The 23,140-nt window shown below is 38.5% G+C and overlaps 1 protein-coding gene across 5 annotated transcripts in view; it reads left to right on the top strand.

The window, feature by feature from the left end:
* Positions 1-23,140, top strand: part of CCDC148 (coiled-coil domain containing 148) — a 220,580-nt gene that overhangs the window by 135,473 nt on the left and 61,967 nt on the right. For all 5 annotated transcript variants that reach the window (XM_073241513.1, XM_036996140.2, XM_073241515.1 and 2 more), the window contains one exon: positions 9,650-9,790. In XM_073241513.1, the coding sequence (XP_073097614.1) occupies positions 9,650-9,790 (141 nt within the window). The remainder of the gene's footprint in view (positions 1-9,649; positions 9,791-23,140) is intronic.

The following is a 23,140-nucleotide window of genomic DNA, read 5'->3' as shown; positions in this document are numbered from 1 at the left end:
TCATACCTAAGATCAGATCCTACCAGCTGTGTGAAACCTTAATAATTTTAGCCTATTTGTTGATAAAAGGCCAGAGGGAGAGAGGGGAAAAGGGGACAGGTGGGAGGAAGTATAGCACATATAAGGAATTGGTTAGCCTAAAGTTTCCTTTGAAATTATGGAATCCCAGAAGTGAGATGCTGTATGGTAGTCATCTGAACCCGACTTTTAGAGACTAAACAAGTATATGATTGCTAATCTGAGTTTTAGATGCTTATTATTTACCCAAGAAATACTCATTGAACACCTACTTTGGGTGAAGCACGATTCCAGGTGTGGGGTTAGAACAGTGAATATGGCCAAATCCCTGCTATCATGGAGCTTAAGTCTAGTGAGAAACAGACAAGAAAATTAATCAATTGATTAATAATATATATTTTTTCCTGTAATATTGAGAGACAGTTGACATACATTGTACAAGTTTGAGGTGTACAGCATGATGGTTTGATTTGCATATAGTGTGAAATGATTACCCTGATAGATTTAGTTAACATCCTCTCATATAGATAAAATGAAAAGAAAAGAAAAAAAATGTTCTTCTTGTGATGAGAACTTTTAGGATAATAATAGAATTTTGTACAGTGATAAGTGAAATGAAAATAAAGCAAGATAGATTAAAGAGTGATTAAAGGGTGGCACTTATTTTAGACACTGTTCATGGATACAGGTGAGAGATGGCATAGACAAATGTTGATTGAAACTATTAGGAATGACCTTGAAGGACAGATGAGCCGAAGGGAGAACTTTTAGGGGGAGGCATAGACCAGAGAAAAGCATGGGCATGTAGGGGTTAAAAGAGGAGGAAGAGGCAAAGGAGGAAGAGGAAGGGCTGTCTTTTTTGCTCTGGGGAGTAACAGGAAATAAGATCATATGTGGGGGGTCAAGCCCAAATATGACTTAAAAGTTTGAGTCCTCCTTTTGAATATGGTGGTGTCCAAATAAATACATATAAAGTGGTCATAAAGCCACTTAAAATGGTGGCCAATGTAAAGCCACTACTATTAGAATCTTGAGCAGGGGGGCAAAAATATTTAAAAATTGATCCAATAGACAAATATATATAGGATGGGTTAAATCAAAGTGACACTGCAATCAGAAAAGTCAGCTGGAAAGCAATTGCAACAGCCCAAAAATATAATTACCATTTATGTAGCACTTATGCTATCTTAACTCATTTATTCATCCATTCAAACATATTTATTTATTAGGTGTCAGGTGATGTCTAAGGAACTGGAGAAATAATGCAATGGTGAGCCAATCAGATATGGTCCCTGTCCTCATGGAGGTCACAGCCTTATGGAGAAAAAGACATTGGTCATATAATAACAGCACTAAATGTCTAATTTCAAACTGTGATAAGGACCTTGAAGGAAAAGTAAACAATGTTATGGGAGCATGCACCTGGGGGCAAGGTGGGGGCTTTGCCTTGTGTAGGAGCACGGCTTCCATGAAAGACATTGGAGCTGAAATTGGAACTGAATAAATATTGATGAGGAAGAGGTGTCGGGAAGGCATAGACAAAGGGAAAAGTATTCAAAGCAAAGGAAATAGCTTGTACAATATCCACGTAGCTGGAGGAAATGTGCTCTGTTCATGAATCTGTAAGATGGCCAGTGCTCCTGCAGCACAAAGGGTGAGTCTGATTGGTGTAGGTTTATGAATTAGGGCTGCAGACACAGGCAGGGCCAAACCTTAGAGGCCTTGTAGTCCTTGTGGGGGAGTTCAGACTTTACCCCAGAAGCAGTGGAAACCACTGAAAGTATTGGCAGTGAGATGGAGATGTGGGCAGAGAATGAAATGAGTGGGTGCAGGATGCATGCTTGTAGCATTGGAATTGGGCTGTGAAGATGGAGAAAAGTGAATGGATCCAAGAGAAGCTGAAGTACCATCCACAGGACTTGGTAATGGATGCTACGTGGCATCTCAGGGATAGGCAGTATCAGGACAAGTCCTGAGTTTCTGGCTTGTATAAATTGAAGGAGTGTGCGCAGCAACACTGTCAGGTGTATGGCATATTATCCCGTCTAACATTAATCTGAAGTTCCAGGTAGTTAAACAATGTACCCCAGCAAGTACTGTTCATAAGTGACAGAGGTAGGACTCAGCCTGTGGTTTATGATTTCAAAACCTGGGTTCTCTCATCTATACTGTACTTCTGGGTTGATGGCAAAAGAAATGACTGTGACTTAATAATAACAACAACACAATAGCTTTGGCCTTTATACTACAGGGCCATAGAATCTTAGCACTGGAAGGAATTATAGAAAAGTTCCTGCTGTGTTTTTCAAGCTACTTTGTGCCCTACAGGGAGAAATGTTTTACATTACAAAAGAACACACACACACACACACAGAATGGAAACAAATTCTTTTAAACAGCATTACTATAATAATATGACATGCACTTTGGTGTTTTCTATACTATTCTTGCCCATAACAAACACAAGTTCCATCAACAAAATTGATTTCTTTATCCACTAATGAGTTGTGATCCTCTGAAAAAACTGATCCATTCCTCTTTATTTTTCAGAGTATCTGAGGCACAGAAATAGAAAGTGACTTCCGTAGATTTCATAGTCAGCAGGCATGTTTCCTGACTGTAGCCCCATTTTCTGACTTTATTATACAATTTGGCTTTGTCAGCTTCATAAATAAAATCGACTGATAGGTTTGTAAATTTTGTCCCTTAGGAACAAATGTCTACTGATAGTTTTCTGCTTTTTGACATTTAGTTTGTTTCTCCCTCTACAAGTCTTGTTTTACACTAAGGTTAAGACCCTCTAGGGCCCAGTTAAATGAAGCTTTCCAAATTTTATTTGAAAGGAAAAGAACATGGAACAGTCAAGATAATAGTACATGATCTTTGATATTCTGAGAAAGAATAAAAAGCCACAGAAAATCGAAAGCAGTTTTCCAAGAGAGGTGATAAAAAAATGCACTTAGAAACTCACCCAAGAAACCAAAAGACAGTTTTGAAATCAAGAGAAAAATACAAATCTTTTTGTTAAGCAAAAAATGCCAAGGAGGGAACAGAAAGCTCTAATAACACGTGAAATCACAAGTATTGTACTTAATGAATGAAACTTAAATATAAATGGAACACATAAGATAAAAAGAAAGCTTAGGTAATATTGAAAACTGGTGGGGCATTTGGAAAGAATGTAATAGAACTAGCAGACTGCTGAAGATTCAATAAAATGAGAATTTGAAGTTGACTCAGCTGAACTGAATTTAGAAGCTTATAGGAACATTAGGGAGAAGACAAAAAGACCTTTGCTTGCCACTATTTTGCACATGTCCTTTAACGTTGCGAGAAATAGGAGTTAGTTGTCAAAAATCCTGACAAGGTTTTCTAGATATTATCCCTGTCAGCCAAGCAGAGGTGGAGCTTAGGGAGCCCAGAAGCAGCTCGGACTGACTGGGGAAAGCAAGGATGGAGAGGCCCACAACGGGACAGTCAGAAATTGGTAGCATGTCAGATGGGAGATCTTTTCTTTCTAAAGATTTATCCGGTGGGGAGAAGGCAAACTATTGTCAGTCTAACTTCCAAGCTTCATCTCACAGCCTTAGCTATGCACGTACCAACAAGTATTCTTGAAGCCTCATTAAATGCCAGGTGCCATGCTAGGCTCTGGAGAGAGCCTGTGAATAAGGCCAATCTGGTCCCTGTCCTCAAGAATTTTGTAGCTAAGTGGGAGGTACAGATAACTCCAAATGGTTTGAATCATGCTGTAACAGAAGAGAAGGACAAGGTGCTAGGGAAGAGGTATCTGACCTGGACATGGTGAGTTAGGGGAGGCCTCCTGAAGCAGATGATATCTAAGCTTAGACATGAGTAGAATAAGTAGAAGTTGACCAGATGAAGTGTGAAGAAGATGGTTTGCTTCAAGGATTACATCACATCTTATGCTTAATGCCTTTATAAAGCATAGGCCTGGCACACAATAGTCCTCATAAATGGCAGTTTTTAGTATTTTACTATTGCTGATTATAGGCACTGGTATGATGGCCCTTTTCCTATGTAAAACAACACACGTGACACAATGCTTCCGTAAGTATGACTGATAAAATTCAATATTGATGTTTAACTGTCTCATTTCACAGGCCTGTAAAATACTGATGTTCCTCATTGTGATCCACTTTTGCTTGCAGATGAAAACTGTATAGCGTGTCATATATTGTGATTTCCCTATAAGGAAAATATAAAATAGAATCATCATAATAATAGAACTTAAACTATAGAAGTCACCTGATCTAGCCTTCCCCTTTAACATGAGAGAAAACTGGGTTAGCCATTCGCTCAAAGTAGCAAGACTGTTGGCTAATGACAGAGACAAGACAAAAAGGTACCTGTTCTGACCAAAAGATCCGTAGTCTTTTCCTTCATTGCCACATTTTTTTTCAAAGGTCTCAACTTTTGATCTAAAATTGTGTTAATATTATTACCTTGATGTTAATTGCCATTATTACCTTTCAGGTTTACATGGGCTTCATTTTTTTCTTTTTCTAGTACTTCATTCACTCTGGGAATATGAGTGTTCATTAATTTCACTTGAACCATTTTACTTCTACATTAAGAACAAGGAAGACATGTAACGCTACTAGCCATTTTCATTTTAAACCCTTAATTTATTATTTGCAATAGATGAATGTATTTTAAACTTTATTTGTTCTCTGTCAGATTAAGGTTTTATGCAAAGACTGTACCTTTGGCAGGAATATTAAGCAAAGTATTAACTGAAGACCTGGAAAAATGTCCTGTGGTTAGTAATCTAAATAACACTTTGCTTAAAACAGGCTCCTGACTGCTATTGTGGTATATTTTTCTTGGTTATATTGTTACACAGTTATGTTCACATGCTCTGTTTAAAGCTATATAATTAGCAAAACCATTAAAATAAGCCACTACAATATTCTCCTGGTTTATTCTTTTTTTTGCTGACTCAGAAGTCTTCTGGACTTTAGCCTATTGTGCTAATATTAATTCCTTTGCCCACCTGCCAGCTTTCTTATTCTTGGGCATCTCAAAAATACTGTAATCAGTTGTCATTCTCTCCACATGGGACCCATCCAAATCCCTTGGCTGCCTCTGGAGATCTACTGGAAAAAAAGATATTTTCAATGGCACCTGTTCCCACTGGATTCTTCACCATATCCACTGTGCATTCTGGAAGCCCGTTTACCTTACTTCCTGGATACTGATCGCTGCAGAGTCTGTTTCTCATTGTCAAGATCTCATGGCTCTAGCTACTTGAGATATGATGCCAGCTTCAATAGTCTTTACTCTTTACCTTTTTGGGGGTATGGTTATAATTATAGATGACATAGTGAGTTACTGTACAGATTTCAAGCAAGCTCCTAAGGGTCCCTGACAATTCCCATGATTCAATGGTAAGTGGAAGCAAGTTAGTCTCCACAGGCTGATGCTGACTTGCTCAAGAGTTCCCGGCTCTCCCCAGCATCATATGTATTTATCTCTTGACATCTAAAACCCATTGGCTTTGTTTACTGATCTTTCATTTGTTCACAAAATTCTATGGTGTGTGTCCCATTTTAAAAAAATTTATCATCTTATCTTTTCTGGAGAACAGGAGAAACATTTAGACTTACAAATATCAAGGAAGGGTAAATTGGGTTATTTGGTGGATAAACTAGGTTACTCCAGTTTTCCTGCTATGGTTGTCTTGCTATATGTGTCTTTGGAAACAGAAATGTTCTCCAGTTACAGATACTTGCTTATGCTTTGGATTCTTTAAATCATATGACATATCATAAGTCAAGGTCATTCAATGATAATTCCTATAAGTTATTCTTAAATCAAAAGGTGAGAAGAGTAGTTCCAAAGTCCAAACTTGTTTCTATTAATTTATAAAAATAGTATTAGTACTCACAAAGGCTGAATATATGCTATTGTTCTTTTTATTGTTTCAATGCATTTCAAAACTTCCTTCCTGTTGCCTGAGAACCTCGAGATCACAGCATTTATTATACAGATCTCCTTGGACATAAATTTTATTTTATGGTTTATTTTTTTCACAAAAATTTTACTGTGGAAGAATTTAAACATATACAAAAGTCTATCACTCAACTTCAACAATTACCAACTCATTAGTCAAATTTGTTCCATCTATACACTTACGTACTCTCTCATTCCTATTGGATAATAGTGAGCGAATCCCCAAACACCGTATCATTTCATCTGTCAGTATTTTAGTATATATCTCTAAAAATAAGAAGATCCTTTTTAAAATGCATAACTATACCATAATCATGCCTAACAACCTTAACCATAATTCCTTAATAGCATCAACTAATCGATACTAAATATCTCAAATTGTTTCATAATTCTTGTTACATTTGGTAACATCTGAACCCAAATATGAACCACATTCACATTTGGTTGCTATGTTTCTTAAATCTTTTAGTTATCCCTCCTTCATTTTTTCTTACAATTTGTTAAAGTCCTTTAATGTTTTTCAAATTTTAATTCTGCTGATTGCACGCCAATATTGTTGCTTACTGTGTTTCTCCATTGGCTGATTTTCTGCAATCTGATAGATAGGTCTAGAGATTTTATTGTATCCATTTTTATTTTTTGTCAAGAGTAGTTCAGGGGAATGTTGTGTATTTCCATCATGAGACCAAAATATCTGCTTGTTGCTCTGTGATATTAAGATTATTCAGTGTGTTCAATTGTTGCTGGCCTGATCCATCCACTGTAAAGTTTCTCATCAGCTGTTGGACATGAACTTTTTTAGTAGCCACTGAAGATCGTGAACGAGGACCCATTATTTCCTTAGGTGTTGCCAAATGGTATATTCTAATACTGTCATTTCTTCTTCACTTACTAAATTTTATTTTAAAATGTTTATTTTGGTAAATTAAATAGAAAGTAATTATTGAGCACCTATAATGTGCTAACACTGTGCTGGACAGTTTAAAGAGAAAACCCTGCTCTCAATGGAAATAGAAACATTATGTTCAAAACAGAGAGCAGTTATCATGTGATAAGTGTAATAAGAAAAGAGAGATGTGCAATGTTTCATGGAAGACATGGAACACGTGCTGGGCCAGGAACCCTTTCATGAAATAGGGAGAAAGAGAGAGGTATTCTAGTTGGGGGACTAGCCTGGACCCTGACATGAAGTTAAGAACAAGAATGGTCATATCAGGGAAGCCACAGAAAAAAACTAGAAATTACACATTAGCTGGGCTAGAGTGGGCACTGGGTGGGGCTGAGAAAGCTGAATTATTAAAGGTCTACTTGGAGAAATTGGCATCACCCCAATAACTTTCTGGTATTGTTCTAAATACATTTGGCAGATATGAGGTTTTAAATTGGGAATGCTAGAGTTTTAAATAGGGAATTACAGAAAAATGACCTAGGGAAATTCAATAGTTTAGAAGTAGATTTGCAAAAAATTGGTAAGTTAAAAGCTCAGCTGAGCTTAATAAATATAATATTGCCCAAATTAGATGTAAAATATAAAGAATTAGTCATGTTGATAGGTGTACATAATAGTGAAAGAAAAATACAAACTCCACAGGTACTTGTGTTTCCAAAGAACAAACTATTTGAAAGATAAAAAAAGGTGCACGGGGCTTGGTGTGAAGCTGTGGCAAAGTTAGAGATGCTGAGTTTAATTTTGGAAACGTTGTATTTTGGGCACACAGACAAACCAAAGGCTCTCAGCTTTTGTTAGGATGGGATTTCAGATAAGAAGACAGAGCTGATACTGTACGTCTTAGAGTCAGACACACAGAAGTGACAGGTTAACTCATACGAGAGGATGGACACATCAAATCACAGACATAGAGTGAGTGGCTGAGGCCAAAGAGAAGGGGTTGCAGTGGAGGTGGAGATGGAGGTGGGCACAGAAGGCAAGAAGAGAGTAGTAGCCATTGGTGGGAAAGCAGGGAGAACGACATTACGGCTTAGGAAGGGGTTGAAAACGTGAGAAGATGGTCAGCAGTGGGAGGTACCACCATGAGGTCAAGGGACTGAGAACTATCCCTTGGGTGTTCAGGAGGGAGGTCACCGATAGCACTTGATAGGACACCTGGCTTCGATACAGTAGATTACAGAAGGAATTGTTTGGAAGCAGGAGATCAGGATGAAAGACATAGATGATCTTCTTCGAGGAATGGGGTGCCCTAAGAAGGCAACTATGACAGCCAGGATAATAGCAGATGGGGAAGCCTAAGTGTGCTTAAAAACCAAGAGTTCTGAATTTCTTTGCTTATTTTGATAAATTGGGCAAAATATATTTTTAGAAAACAAACTTTTAATAGTGAAAGTGTACAAAATGAAAGAGCTTAACTAGTTACTTTAATTCAGCATATTTTTAGGACATTTTATTTATTCTATTTTCATTTTATGTTTCCGTAATGAGTCATGCTTATATCAAATATGTAAGATATGAGGTTTTATATTCGTTTCCAGAAAAGAATTCTGCACACCTCTCCACCTCACTCCTTGCTGCCTCTTTAGCTACATGTGTACATGGAAAATGTATTTCTTTTTATTTTATTAGTTTCATTGGTTTTCTGCTTACAAAGGTAATACATGTCTATTGTAAAAATGTCACTTGGCACAGAAAGGCTTAAAGAATAAATTTTTAAAATTCCATGAAATGGTGCTATTCAGAGATAACCAATATTGTTATTTTGGTAAATCTCCTTCAAAATCTCTATGTGTTGATACATAGATGATACTTTTTATTAATGTGATCATACTATAAATGTGACTTTGCACCTGCTTTTTTGTATCTAATAATATTTTGTGGGCATTTTCTATGCCAATGAATATAGATTTATAGCATCATTTTTCAATGAGTCATTGTATGAAAGTATCGTAATTAGTTTAAGCCATCTCTTGTTGCCAGACATTTAGGTCCTTTCCAGTTCTTTTGTTAATGCAGTGAACATTCCTGTGGGTGCATTTTTGTGTACTTATTCAGTTGATTGTCCTCTTTGAATAACTTTCTGAAAGTGGGGCTGTGGGTCAGAGGCTATGCATATTTTATATTGTGATATCTATTTACATATTGTCCAGTGTCTCTAAAAGTGCTGTGCCAATTATATTTCTACCAGCAGCACTTGTCAGTAGCCAGAAAGTTCATTTTAATATCTTAAGTTTTTTTTCATCTTCATTTGGGCTCATTTTCCTCACTTTTAAATAAAGATGAAATGTATCTATGGTTCTTAAACTTTTAGATCTTAGGACCATTTGGGAATTTTTTAAAGCTGCTGAGCAGAAATTGGAAATGTTATTCCAGAAAAACCCACCTGTGCAAAAACACATTAATTTTTATATACCATTTATGAGAATTCACAGATCCTTTGAAGTCAGTTCATAGACTCATTAGGATTTCACTCCATGAATTTAAGTGAAGACTCTCTGAATGAACTGATTGTAAAGCTGCTTTCTCCGTTGAACATTAACACCCACACACCTTGCCCCCATGACACACCACACACTTTGCACATAGAATTTTAATGTATATTTGGAAAAAGCTTGACATCTCCTTGATACAGAACCTAATGTCACTGTGATCTATAAAATCACTTGAGTGTGTACAGTTATTGGAGTGAATTTCTATTTATTTCAGGTTCTTCAATGGCGAGCCCACCAGGATGAGGTAGCAAGACTGGAAATGGAAATCTCTGCCAGAAGAAGAGAAAAGGAAGAGGAGAGAGAGAAACTGTGGAAGAAAAAGGAATTGTTACAAAGAGAAGAGAAGAAAAAAAAAGTATAAAAATCTGCTATTGCTGTGAGTCCGTGAATGAATGAATGTTTGAGTGCCTGGTTGAGCTTTGACTGATCTTGGTGTTTGGCATGAAATTCTCATAGGCAGTTATTTTTGTTTATTGCACTAAAGTTGATATAGAATATTATATTGGTTTCAAGTATACAACATAGCAATTCACCATATACAGTTCTTAGAGAGATTCATAAATTCTAATACAGTCTTGCTTCAGTTCATTGGAGCTTCAAAGATTTGGGGACATGGAGAAGAACCCACTTTATTGACTGCATGAGCACAGATACAGTGATAAGAAGAAATGCTGTAGGTAAAGAAAAGACAGGGTTTGTGAGTATTGTTAAATCTTGTACTAAATCTGACATGGAAAAGACCAGAGGGTACTGGGATAGCATTTTGCTTGACTGCAGCATAGCAAATGGCTGTCAAAAGATGTTCTTGATAAATGCATTGTGGCGGGGTCAGTGGAATTCATGGAATACCAAGAAGTCCTAAAAGCACTTACTTCTTGATTTATTTTCTGCTAGATTTTTTGGTTTTTCATTTACTGACATAAATTCATCATTCTGCATTTGAGCAGACATTTCCCAATCTTCAAAATATCTATCAAAACACTTATTAACAGCTTTAAAATGATTGCCGATAACTGTGAAAGATAAAACATACTTGAGGGGGACTTTAAAAATATATATGGAACATTTATTTAGACATTTTTGTTTGCTCACACCACAGAAATTATAGAATTTGCAGTAAAATGTTGTACTTGATGATTGCATGAGATTTATTAGTCTTTTTTATTGAATTGCTGACTTCTGTGGAATAATTCATGAAAAGGCAATTTATGATCAATTCCATAGCAAAATGAAAGGAATTTTCATTAACCTATACTATACACCTATAGATCTGTGTGATGTTTTCTTTTGCGAAGCTGCCTAAATTGCTACAAATAACTGATTAATTCATACTCCTTGATGGATAAAATTTTGTTTTTGTGAACACAATCAACATTTTGGGATATTTGACCAACTAGATTTATGAACTTATCTAGAAGTTTTTCCTTCAAAATCGAACTGGTGGAGAATAAAAGCACTATCAGGTTTTTTGTTTTTTAGCTATAAGACTGTTTTCTGCATTTTATTATACTTTGGTTGTCATTTTTCTTGCTTGTTTTGTGCTCTTATATCAGCAAATTGCTGTAGAGTCAGCATGTGTGGAAAACAATATATGTACAGAAGTTATATGATCATTTGAGAAAGCTGCTAAGATGTAAATTCATAGTTTAATTTCTAAGGAAGTAAGTTGGGTAGTTTCATCAAGTCCCCATAAAAAGAGAAACTCATCAATATCAATCATACTCAAATAATGTATGTGAACTGTACATCTCTATAGAGGAACTTACCAATAATTTACTGTTATGAAACTATGATATTGGGAAAGCCTGTCTGTATAGTTTTGTCATCTGCCTGGGCCCCTTTCATAACACTTCCTCGCTATGAATTAGTATGACCATGAAAAGTAACGTATTTGTAAGCATTTATTTGCATGTCATATCTTTTTAAGTGTCATGTAAAGAGATTTAGATACAGTCCCGCCTTCGGGCTTACAAAGACAGTGAGAGAATACACAAATTAATAACTTGAGTATTGAGAATTGAAATATGTGCATGTAATTGTTAAATTAGTTGTGAAGCCGGCATGGTTATACAGGGGAGGGGATGGAGGGACATTGCTAGTTGTTTTTGCAGCCTGTAATATTTCTGGAAGTGTGAGAAAGACCTTCTCAAAGATTAGAGAGAGACCTTCATTTTCAACAGCTTTCAGGTGAGCTCTTGACATTTGGGCTAATACCAAAACAACAGCAAAATAAACAGTAATGAAGGGAACAGTTAAGCTCTAAGCCCAATTCATTGTCCATTTCTGCAATTATATAGGACAAATGTATATGTTTTATGTATTTTATTTTTTAAAAATTGCTTCTGACACTCAGAAAGTGTTTTTTTAAGTACACATTGAGATAATAAACACATTAGTACTTATCACCTAGCATTGAAGTTGTTAATATTTCTCATTCTGTTTCTGATATTTTTTATTTTATAGATAAATGCTAAGTCCTTTTTTGAGGATTTACTCAGTACCATTTCCCTCTCACTTTCCCAAAGGCAATCTTGATCATCAATTTTATTTTTTATTTCTATCTTTCTAGGCCATCTATTGCTTTTAACATATTTTAATATGTAGTTTGAGACTTTCACATTTTTTTCATGAATACAATCACACTGTATCATTCTGTAGCATGTACTTCATTCAACCTTACATTTTTTAGATATATCATGTTAATACATAGAGACCTAGGTCACTCCTTTTAACTACAATTCTACTCCATTATAGAATGAGGCTACCGTTTATCCCCTCCTTGTTTTAACTGAAGTATCTTTGATACAAAATATTATATTGGTTTCAAGTATACAACACAGTACTTCAACAGTTACACACATGATTAAATCCTCACCCCAACTAGTGCAGTTACTATCTGTCAACATAGAAAGATGTTTCAGAACCACTGGCTGTGTTCTCCATGCTGCACTTCCATTTCTATAACCAACTAATATGATTGAGAATTCTGTGCCCCTTTATCCCCCTCACACTTCCCACTCGCCTACCCCAACCCTTCCCCCACAGTAACCACCGGCCACTTCTCAGTGTCTCTGAATCTACTGCTGTTTTGTTCATTTTATTTTATTTAAGATTTTTAAGATTCCTTTGGCTATTTTGGGTCTTCTGTGGTTCCATATGAATTTTAGGATCATTCGCTCTAGTTCATTGAAAAACATCATTGATATTTTGATAAGAGATTGTATTGAATCTGTAAATTGCTCGGGGCACTATGGGGGGTGGGCTTGAGTCCTGACAGGCCGCTGCCCCGCCCCTTTGCCCCTCGGTGTGGGCTTCCCTTCTTCACCAGGTGTGGGTGGTTTATCCTGCTCTCTGCAGGCCTTTCTCAGGCTTAGTTGTAGTTGCTTCCTTGGTGTGTGTGAGGGAGGTGGTTTCTGCCTTACCTTTCTGCTCTGCTGTCTTTTCCCGAGTTGCTCGGTTTATCCCTTTCCTTAGTGGTCGGCATTTAAGTTTCTAAAGTTTTGTTCCTGCCACCATGCTACAGCAGCCACCTTGTACATGCTGACTGAGGCATGTGTACAAGGTATTCTCTAGGGTACACCCAAAAGGGGAATTAGTACTATTTTTAAAGGTTTTTTGACTTTATAATACATTACAAATATTCTATTTGACTTTTGCCAATAGGATAAATGTGAAGATTTTACATTGGGTTTTCTGATCATTTGTGAGATTGAAATTCTTTCCCAACATTTATTGGGCAGCTTTCTTCCTCAGAGAATTGCTTATTCTTAATCTTTGTCCATTGGTCTATTTTTTCTTAATCTGTAGAAGTTCTTTATAAATTCTGCATACTATTTCTTTTGTTAGTTATATGGGTTGAAAATCTTTTCTTCCACTGACCATTTGCCTTTAAATTTTGTCTATAGTGTCTACAATTTCATAGAAATTTTAAGTGATCAAGTACTCCAAGCTATTATTAAACTTTTCCTTTGTGAATTGTGTTTTCTTTTGTGAACTGTGACCCATGAGCTTTTATGTTTGTCTCTGCAAGGGGCGCAATGCATTCCACTGGCCCAGGACAGTTTGCGTATCAGCTTTGAGGCTGGGGCCCTATGCTATCAATCTGGAGCATGCACTGACTCAGTACCTCATGCACACCACCAGCCTGAGACCCCAGTTAGCCTCTTTCCTCCTCCGGTCCCAAGCAGAAAGTTAGCCCCCAGGGCACTTTCCTGCAAAGTGGTCATGGTGTATCTAGTTCCATTTTGTGTATGGACAAGTCCTGTGTGACTTTTTGCTCTGCATACGTAGCTCGGTTCCAGCTCCTGTGTGTCCAGGTCCTGCAACTAATTAAAGGCCCAGCCACCAGCTCCTCAGGCCAATCTCAAATCCCGCTTTCCCCACGAGTCCTTCAGCTTTTGGTTCCCCAGCACTGCTCTGACTTGAGTTCCATCTTTATTTTCAGCACTGGGGCATTGCGTACACATGTGTGTGTGTAGTTGTGTTACAGTTTGTCCAAATTTCTTTGTGTTTAAAGTGGGGACGGGGATTTATATGTCAATTCGGACATACTGGACAAAGTTTTGGCTACCTTTGCGTACACTAACTACAAATGTAGATTCTTTTTGTTTCAACTGTTTTATCTGTTGGAACCAATTTTTCATTTTTCATTGTTTAGCACCAGCCTGGCAGAACCCCTAGTGGAAGCTCCCCAGACTTGATCCTGGTTGCTTTCTGGGCTGGTGTTGCTTTTCCCCATTTCCTATCCTCCTTGCCTGGCTTGCTCCTGAGACAGCAGCCATGGAGACTGATAAATGACGCCATGTGTGTGTAAAATACCATCTTCATATTTCTGAACAAGAGGTCATCTTTCTCCTAATTCTTTTTCCCAGCAGTTTGTCTTTTAGGGAATAACATCATCTTTTTGCTAGAATAACAGTTTGTATCCAGTGTCAAAGTTTACCCTGGTAGAGATGCTCAGCTCCTTTCAGATGTACCTTTATTAGGTCACTTTTTTCTTCTATGCTTTAAAACTCTAGTTGAACACAATATTCAGTTTTCATAGTTTTATCTTAAAACTCAAGGAAAGTTTTGATTCATAAGCTGTTAGATAATAATGGTAATATTTCAGAAGCATCTCTCCACTTTTAAAATTATTGTCACGATAAAATCAAAAGATGATGCTTTTCCATAAACTATCCCAAGGAGCTATTGTAAGAAACAAAATTACTGTGCAAGTCTTAAGATGCCTGCTGTGTAATGCTGGTCCCGACATCACCCTTTCCTTGGGTGCGGCTCTTTGGGTGGCTTGAGTAACATGAAGTTCTGTTGCTGTATGAAGCCTGGAGTCCTGTGCGGTCCAAGTTTCAGCCTTGCTCCCCAAATGGAAATTTCAAGCAAGGGTCGCATGGAAAGGAGACATACCCCTTCCTTGGTCTAGCACGTCACAGCTCTCTCCCAATTTTGGCCAACTCCTAATCCAGCATTGAAGCCACCTCCTTTGTACTGCTGAGGGGTGGGGAGAATTACCGGGAAGTCAGAATGATGCTATTGGCCATGTGACCTTCAGCCTTACCTCAGAGCTGTTTCTGGGGAGTAATCTCATCATTTTGTGATTTCTTAGCCTCAGTGACATCACCCCAGTCAATACCGACAGTCCGTTTTCACTAAAATCAGGGCCCTTGGGTTTTCCCACTTGTCCAGAGGTGACCTGGCAAATACTCAGAATTACATTCATCCTACAGATAATGAGGGAAGAGGGAAAGAGTCTAAAATAATAGGGAGCAGGCTCCCACGGACAGAGTGCAGGCTGAGGCTGGGACTGTGCTGCTTCTCGAAGAGTCCGGCTCTCTGCTTAGTGAGCGATCCAGGGTACCTCCCCGATCCGGATGGAAAAAACTCCCATTCTCTCGGTGTGGAAATTTGTGGGTTCTAATGAGAGCGAGTTACCATGAAATCATGAAATTCTCTTCTCCATCTTTCTTAATCTAATAATATACTGATCTAAAGAGCTTAGAGTGAGGGAAAAAAAGGGTGGACACAGAATGATAAAAAGTAAATTCCCAGACTTTAAACTTTGCTTCTTCAGGATTGTTGGGACTTAAAGAGGCCAGTGAATAACACCTATGATAAGCTTCTAAGATGGGCCCCAAGATTTCCTGGTACCCCTCCCCCCTGGAATGCATGCCCTGTGTAATCTCCAGAACTGTAAATACCATGGATTAGATTTTATTCTATGGCATAGACAACCTTGAGAAAGGGAGATCACCTAGGCGAGTTTGGCCTAATCATATGAGCCATTTAAAAGCTGAGAATTTTTTTGGCTGGAGGGGCTGCATGAAAAGCATGAATAGGATGTGACCCAGTATTACTGGCTTGAAGACTGAGGAGGTCACCTGGCAAGGAATGTGGGTGTCCTCTAGGAGCTGAAAGTGGCCTGGCTGGCAGCCAGAAGGAAGTGGGAAACTGTAGCCGATAGCTCTGTAACTGTAAAGAACCAAATTCTTCTAAAAACAAGAATGAGCTTGGAAGCATGTTTTTCCTTAAAGCTTCCAGATGAGAACTCTGTTTTGTCAATACCTTGATTTCAGCCTTGTGATGTCATGAGCCCAGCCACACTGTGCTTGGACTTCCGACTTACAGGATTCTGAACTAAAAAACGAGTGTTGTTTTGAGCTGCTAAATTTGTGGTAACTTGATATACAACAGTTCTTTAACACTAATACAGATTTTGGCATCCGAGAGTGACGTGTTGCCATAACAAATACTAAAAATGTGGAAGTGGCTTTGGAATTGGTAAAGTGGGGCAAAGCTGGAAGAATTTTGAGGAGCACGACACAAAAAAGACTAGAATGCCTTGAACAGACTATTAGTAGAAACATGGATAGTAAAGATGTGGCTGGTGAGGGCTCAGAAGGAAGCAATGAACATATTATTAGAAACTGGAGAAAGCAGAATCGTGGTTATGTGGTGGCAGAAAGCCTCGAGGAGTTCTGTCCTGCAGTTCCATGGAAAATATTGCTAAGTAATGAACTTCATATGTAATGAACTGAGATGATTTCCAAAGTGTGGAAGTTACCACCTGTTGTTTGTTTTCTTTTCTTTCATTTTTTTTTTTTTTTTTTTTGCTACTTATAGTAAGAGGAAGAGGTAGAAATTGAGGAAAGAACTGTTAAAAAGGAACCAGAACTTGATGCTTTTGGAATTCTCAACCTACCCCAATGGCAAAAGGCTCTTGAGTTAAGAGGTTATGGATGACAGCATGGCATGGAAGAAAAGCTTAGTGTATGAGTATATAATCCTTTGTTATAGCTCCGAAAGGATCAAAAGGTCAGAATATCCATCACATAAAAGATGCTTATAAGAGGTTAAGGGTGTTTCTATAGAGTTCCTCTCAAACCAGAGCACCTTTGGGAAGTTTAAGGGCAATTTCTCTCTGCTACCTGAAAAGGAAGCCAAGAGAGAGAACGGAGTTTCTCCAAAAGTAACTGTAGGTGTTCCTTTTGTCTAATGGAGTGGATCCTCACCTCAAAATCCACAAAGGCACACTTGGTTCTTGAGAAAACTTTACCAGAAACACTGCCGGCTTGGACGGAGAGAGTAGGAAATGAAATCCTAAAATCCTATTGGCAGGAAGCAGGCTGATGAAACTCAGGCATCAGACGTGCCTAATTCCACCACCATTTCATCGGGCTCCCCATCAAGCTCACTCCCTACCTACCACCTTATACATGGAATTTTTGTGTCAGCTCCTAGTAAGACATGTTGATAGCAAAATTGTATATAGTCCCAAAGGGGTCACTAAAGATCCGAATGAGATGATCATTTATTCATTCACTTACTCATTTATGCAAATAACTATGGACCGAGTGCCTTTAATGTGACACACATTACACCCAGTCCTTCTTGCATTTGTAAAAAGCCACCCCACTTAAACAGAAATTGCTCCTTTTCTGGTATCCTTTTAGAGGGATGTGTTTACCTGCTCTACCACAAAGATAATATGCAATTCTTGATACGGTCAGTAGAAGCTCTTACTAGTAATAGAGAAGGATCTCTTTTAGCTTCACACTTCATAAGAACAAAAGGGTTAATAGATAAAACCCAAAAATACATTATAGAATGAACTATATAGAGTTTTCAGTTAGTTAAATTAAGTATGACTACACATAGTATATGAAACATATATGCACATGTACACAGTAAATACAAATGTGTATATTTGTGTATCTACACATATACCCCTGATTACAGTGTGAATTGCCTGCCCCTTTAAGTGGGTATTGATGAAGGTTTTAGCTTGGGGTAGTTAGGAAAGTGCCTTTGTCCTCATTCATGCATAGAGCTCCTCTTTCTTATTTCCTGGTCCTGTATCATGAAACCCAACCATGCTTTGGGCATCTGTGCTCACCCTGCCCCTGCTGGTCTGATTGCTTCCTAGTGTGAATGCTTTTATGCTAACAAAAGTTTTCGTTTTGCCACAGTTGATCAAAGTTCAAGCCTTAGAGTAGATGTCTGTTGCCCTGACTGACTCCAATAGGACTTATCAACTCTCTTTCTATTAATTTTTTCTTTTTGTTTAGGCCTTTAATTGCCATTGCATATGTGTGTGCACCACAGGAACTGCAGGATATGGAACTGTCTTCTGCAATTTCCTTCAAATACCTGTGACTGATTGCCTTTCATTTCCTTTCTGCTATTACAGAGGGAGGGTGATAGGTTGTGGGGAAAATGATCTTTAAAATAAGAGCGCTATCTGAAAAACACCCCCTGGCGGACAGGCCCCTCCCGGTCCAGATCCTCTGTTTCTTTGAGGCCCTTTTCCCTTATACTGCTCCTTCTCTACCTTGAATAAAGGAGATGTGTGTGTGTGTGTGCGTGTGTGTGCGTGTGTGTGTGTGAGAGAGAGAGAGAGGGAGGAAAGAGAGGGAGAGAGAGAGAGAGGGAGGGAGGGAAACATTAACTGGATCCCACTTAGATTAAAATAATTTAAGATAAAAATATTGTCAGTTTATGTAGTATGTCACTGGGGAGCAACTGAATTCTGAACGCAAGCAGAAACACTGTGGAACACCGCTCAGTAATGTGGTGACATTCAGATGATCTAATATTGGCTAACAGCGCTTTTTTACATTTTTATAAAATGGAGATTATGGAATAGAAGAACTCTCAGACTCCTTGGACTCTAGAAACATGTCTTTGAACCTCTCTGAACACCAGCTTGACCTCTGCTCTAACATCCACCCACACAAATCTCACACTGCAAACATCCTTTTTGCAAAGGAACCACCTGCCACTAGAGCCGAAGTATCGGCATCTGGCTGAGGACAAGCCTGTTGAACTACTTCCCATCCTTGGTGCACGGTTCTCTCAGTTACTAACTCTTAGAAGTGTGAGAATCTGTTTTCCTTTTAAATGCTCGTCTTTTTATTTGGGGATCTCATGAAATAGCCCAAACATGGAAGCTGTAAAATCTAATGGCTAAGTTAGGATATTATAATGCTCCAAAGAACATAGTTAATGTATAGTTTATGTAGAAGTGACTCCAAAATAAACTGGGGAGGGGGGTTCAGACTTTATTTCCTGAATATTTCATGTCAAGTCTTCTAATATTAGATGACTGAGGAAATCAATGTTATATAGGAGTATTTATCTAAAGTAAATCAAGGATCATAAAATTGAAAATATTCATAATGTTCCTTATTTTGATATTAAAATTTAGAAATTATAATGAACATAAGCTTATTAACAAATTCTAACCTTCTGATATGAGACTGAACAGAAAGTCAGTTTTCAGTATATGAGTTAATAGGTGTCAGGTAGGATGGTGGTCCAAGAAGCTCTTTTCTGGTTTCAACTGTCTTTTAAAAGTAAAAATTTCCAGGTGTCATCAGCAAGATAGCAATATAGGTTGTTCCTGACTTTGCTCCCCTTCACAAGAACAACAACTAACATCTATTCAAAAACAAGACACCACTCAGAGAATCCTAGAACACAGGATGAGGCTGAAGCACCCCCTGTACCTCTGAGACCAGGACGGCTGCATTAGAAGGGTAAGGAGCAGCCACACACTGACTGCATTGCCCGTCCCCCAGGACAGTGCAGCACCACACAGAGAGGTCTCCTCCTAACCCCCAGCTCCTCTAGTAGGCAAAGAGCTCCCCAGAGCAACGACCAGCCTCCCCCAGCACTGTGCATCACTTTTGAGAGCCCCTACTCTGTTCTTGCGCCACAGAGATTGCAGGGGATTCTTTGGGGCCCAGCCACCAGGCATTTGACAATTACAGGGGAGAGGAGCTTGCAACAACCAGCACTGGGATCTTGGCCAACTGAGTTCATTCCTGCAGGGCCCAAGGAGTAACCCCAACCAGCGGCTTTGCTAATCTGCAGAACCAAGCCTAGGACACACTCTGGCCAGGGAACTTGGAGGAGTGCGTATTTGCCTGATTCAGATCCTCAAATGAGTTTGATAGCCCTAGAGCCCCATTTGCCCATGTCCAGGCAAGGTGCTGAGTCACAGGCCCAGCCACTCTCTCTAGAGGGCCTTTCAGCCCCAAAGGAACAGAAGAGCAGGTGACAACTCTGAAACTGAATGGCCTGTTGTACTCTAGCTGAGAGGTGGGCAGTTGCAGCTAATCACCCATAGAGTAAAGCCAGTACTGGGTGTGGAGGCTTCCGTGCTATATACAGGCAGGGGGATTAATTCATAGCCAAGGTCGAGGGTACTTCCTGGCCCCTTCCAACCAAAGAGGCTATTTTGGACATTGAGTGTGGCCTGGAGCAGTGGCTGAGACAGAGCCGCATGTACTGTGGAGAGTGTCTCCCAGTCTCCTCTGACCACAAGGCTGGCGGAACCACCTGAAAGCTATGTGACCCTAGCTGAGAAGGGCAGACAGGGCCTATAATTTGCACAGCAAAGCCAGTGACCCTGTTTGGCCAGGAAACTTCGGCTATGGGTCAGCTTGAGTTGAGACAACAAAGAGCTTTACCAATTTTAGAGCTGTTTCTCCCACTGTACCTGGGCAGGGAATCTGATTCATGTCCCTGCTTATCAGAATACAGCCTTCAGCTTGTCTGACCAGGGAAAACCTAAGCAGAGCACACAGCAAACTACACAGCCCATGCAGCAGTCTATGCATAGTAGCACTTGAACAGAGTGAACAGGCTGTGGCTTCCCCCATCTGCAGAGCAACACCAGTGGTCTCACCAGACCGGGGAACTCAGTGAACACTGATTTGGGCCCCAAAACAATAAGCTGTATAGGCCTTGGATCATGGCCTGCTTCCCTGCCAGGGCAGAGAGTCTAACTCATAACCCCATGCACTATTGAGTAGGGTACCTAGTCCCAACCATCTCATACTCCTGACCAGAAATTTCAGGCAATCATGGAGACCATCCTACATGGGGAGCCAAGCCAGTATACCTATCTAACTGTTCGTAGCCTGTGGCACCCCCATCCCCATCCTCAGAGCTCAAACATTTGCCTCACCCAAAAATAGACTGTAATAGGACCCCACCTGCCCAAAGACATTACCAGCAGACACACCCAGAAATCCCAACTGGACTGACTGGTGGAGAACTGTCTCTGCCAAGGCAAACCTGTAAAATCTGGAAGAGGAGCCAAATTAATCAAATGTACAGATATCAATGTAAAGAATCAGTAATAAAAAAAAAAATCTCCCAATGAAGAAAATTCCAGGACAAGATGTCTTCACTGGTGAATTTTACCAAACATTTAAAGAAGAATTAATACCAGTCCTCAAACTCTTCCAAAAAGTGGAATAGTAGGAAATACTCAAACTCAATTTGAGGGCAGCATTATCTTGATATCAAAACCAAAAAAGGACACTACTAATAAAGAAAACTACAGGCCAATATTTGTAATGAATATAAATGTGAAAATTCTCAGCAAAATACTGAATTTAGTAAACTGAATTTAACAGCACAAAGAAGGACCATTCACCATGATTAAGTGGGATTGATCCCTTAGATGCAAAGATAGTTCAATATATGCAAAACCAATGAGATACACCACATTAATCGAGTAAAAGAATCATATGATCATCTCAATAGATGCAAAAAAGCCATTCAACAAAATTTAATATCCACTCATGATAAAAACTCTTAACAAATTTTTCATAGAAGGAACATATCTCAACATATTAATAGCCATATATGACAAGCCCACAGCTAATATCATACTGAATGTTGAAAGAATGAAAGCTTTTCCTCTAAAATCAGGGACAAGAAAAGGTTGTCCACTCTCACCACTCCTATTCCAACATAGTACTGGAAGTTCTAGCTAGAGCATCAGGCAGGAAAAATAAATAAATGTATCATAATTGGAAAGGAAGAAGTAAAATAGTCTCCATTTGCAGATGACATGATTTTATATATAGAAAATCCTAAAGACTCACCAAAAAACTCTTAAAGCTAATTAATGAATTCAGTAAAGTTTCAGGTTACACAATTAACATACAAAAAATTGCATTTCTATGCAGTAATAATTAAATTTCTGAAAAAAAGATATTGACCTCATTTACGATAGCATCAGAACAATAAAACACTTAGGAATAAATTTAAGGAGGTGAAAGATCTCTATGCTGAGAACTATAAAATGTTGAAAAATATGAAGAAGGCACAAATAAATGGAAAGTTGTCCCATGTTCATGGATTGAAAAATATTTTTTATATGTCTATACTACTGAGAGCCATTTTTAGATTCAATTCAATCTCTATCAAGAATCCAGTGGCATTTTTTACAGAAGTAGAAAGATATTCATAAAATTTATGCCACACCACTAAAGACCCTGAATAACCAAAGAAACCATGAGAAAGAAGAACAAGCAGGAGGTATCACATGTTCTGATTTCAAGCTGTATTTCAAGCTATACTATAAAGTTATAGTCATCAAAAAGTATGACACTAGCTTAAAAACAGACAAATAGGCCAATGGAATAGAAACAAGGGCCCAGAAATCAATCCAAGCCTATACAGTCAACTAATATTTGACAGGGGAGCCAAGAATACTCAATGGAGAAAAGAGTTTCATCTATAAATGGTGCTGGGGTGATTGGATATTCACAAGTAAAAAGAATGAAACTGGACCTGTATCTTAACCACAGCAAAAATGAACTCAAAATGGATTAAAGGCTTAAATGTAAAACCTGAAACCATAAAATTCCTACAAGAAAACTAGGAACAAATGTCCCTGACATGGATCCTGGTAATGATTTTTTTGGATATGACACCTAAAGCACAAGCAACAAAATAACAAACAAGTGGGACTACACAAAACCAAAAAGATTCTACACAACAAAATAAACCATCAACAAAGTGAAAAGACAATCATTTACAGAATGGAGAAAAATATATTTGCAAACCATATATCTCATAAGGAGTTAATATCCAAAATAGAGAGAGAACGCATCCAACTCAATGGCAAAAAACCAAACAACCCAATTGAAACATAGGCAAAGGACCTGAATAGACATTTCTCCCAAAGAGGTATATGAAAGGCCAACAGGTACACGAAAAGATGGTCAACACCATTAGTCATTAGGGATATGCAATTTAAAACTACAATGAGATATTGTGCCTGTTGGAATGACCACCATCAAAAAGACAAGAGATAATAGATGCTGGCATGAATGTGGAGAAAAGGAAATCCTTGTGTGCTGTTGGTGGGATTATGTTAGTATAGCCACTCTAGAAACCAGTATGCGGG

Source organism: Manis javanica, chromosome 7 (genome assembly GCF_040802235.1).
Source record: "Manis javanica isolate MJ-LG chromosome 7, MJ_LKY, whole genome shotgun sequence".
Taxonomy (NCBI): Eukaryota; Metazoa; Chordata; class Mammalia; order Pholidota; family Manidae; genus Manis; species Manis javanica.
The sequence above is the reverse complement of the archived record's forward strand: the minus strand, read 5'-3'. Positions and strand labels throughout refer to the sequence as shown.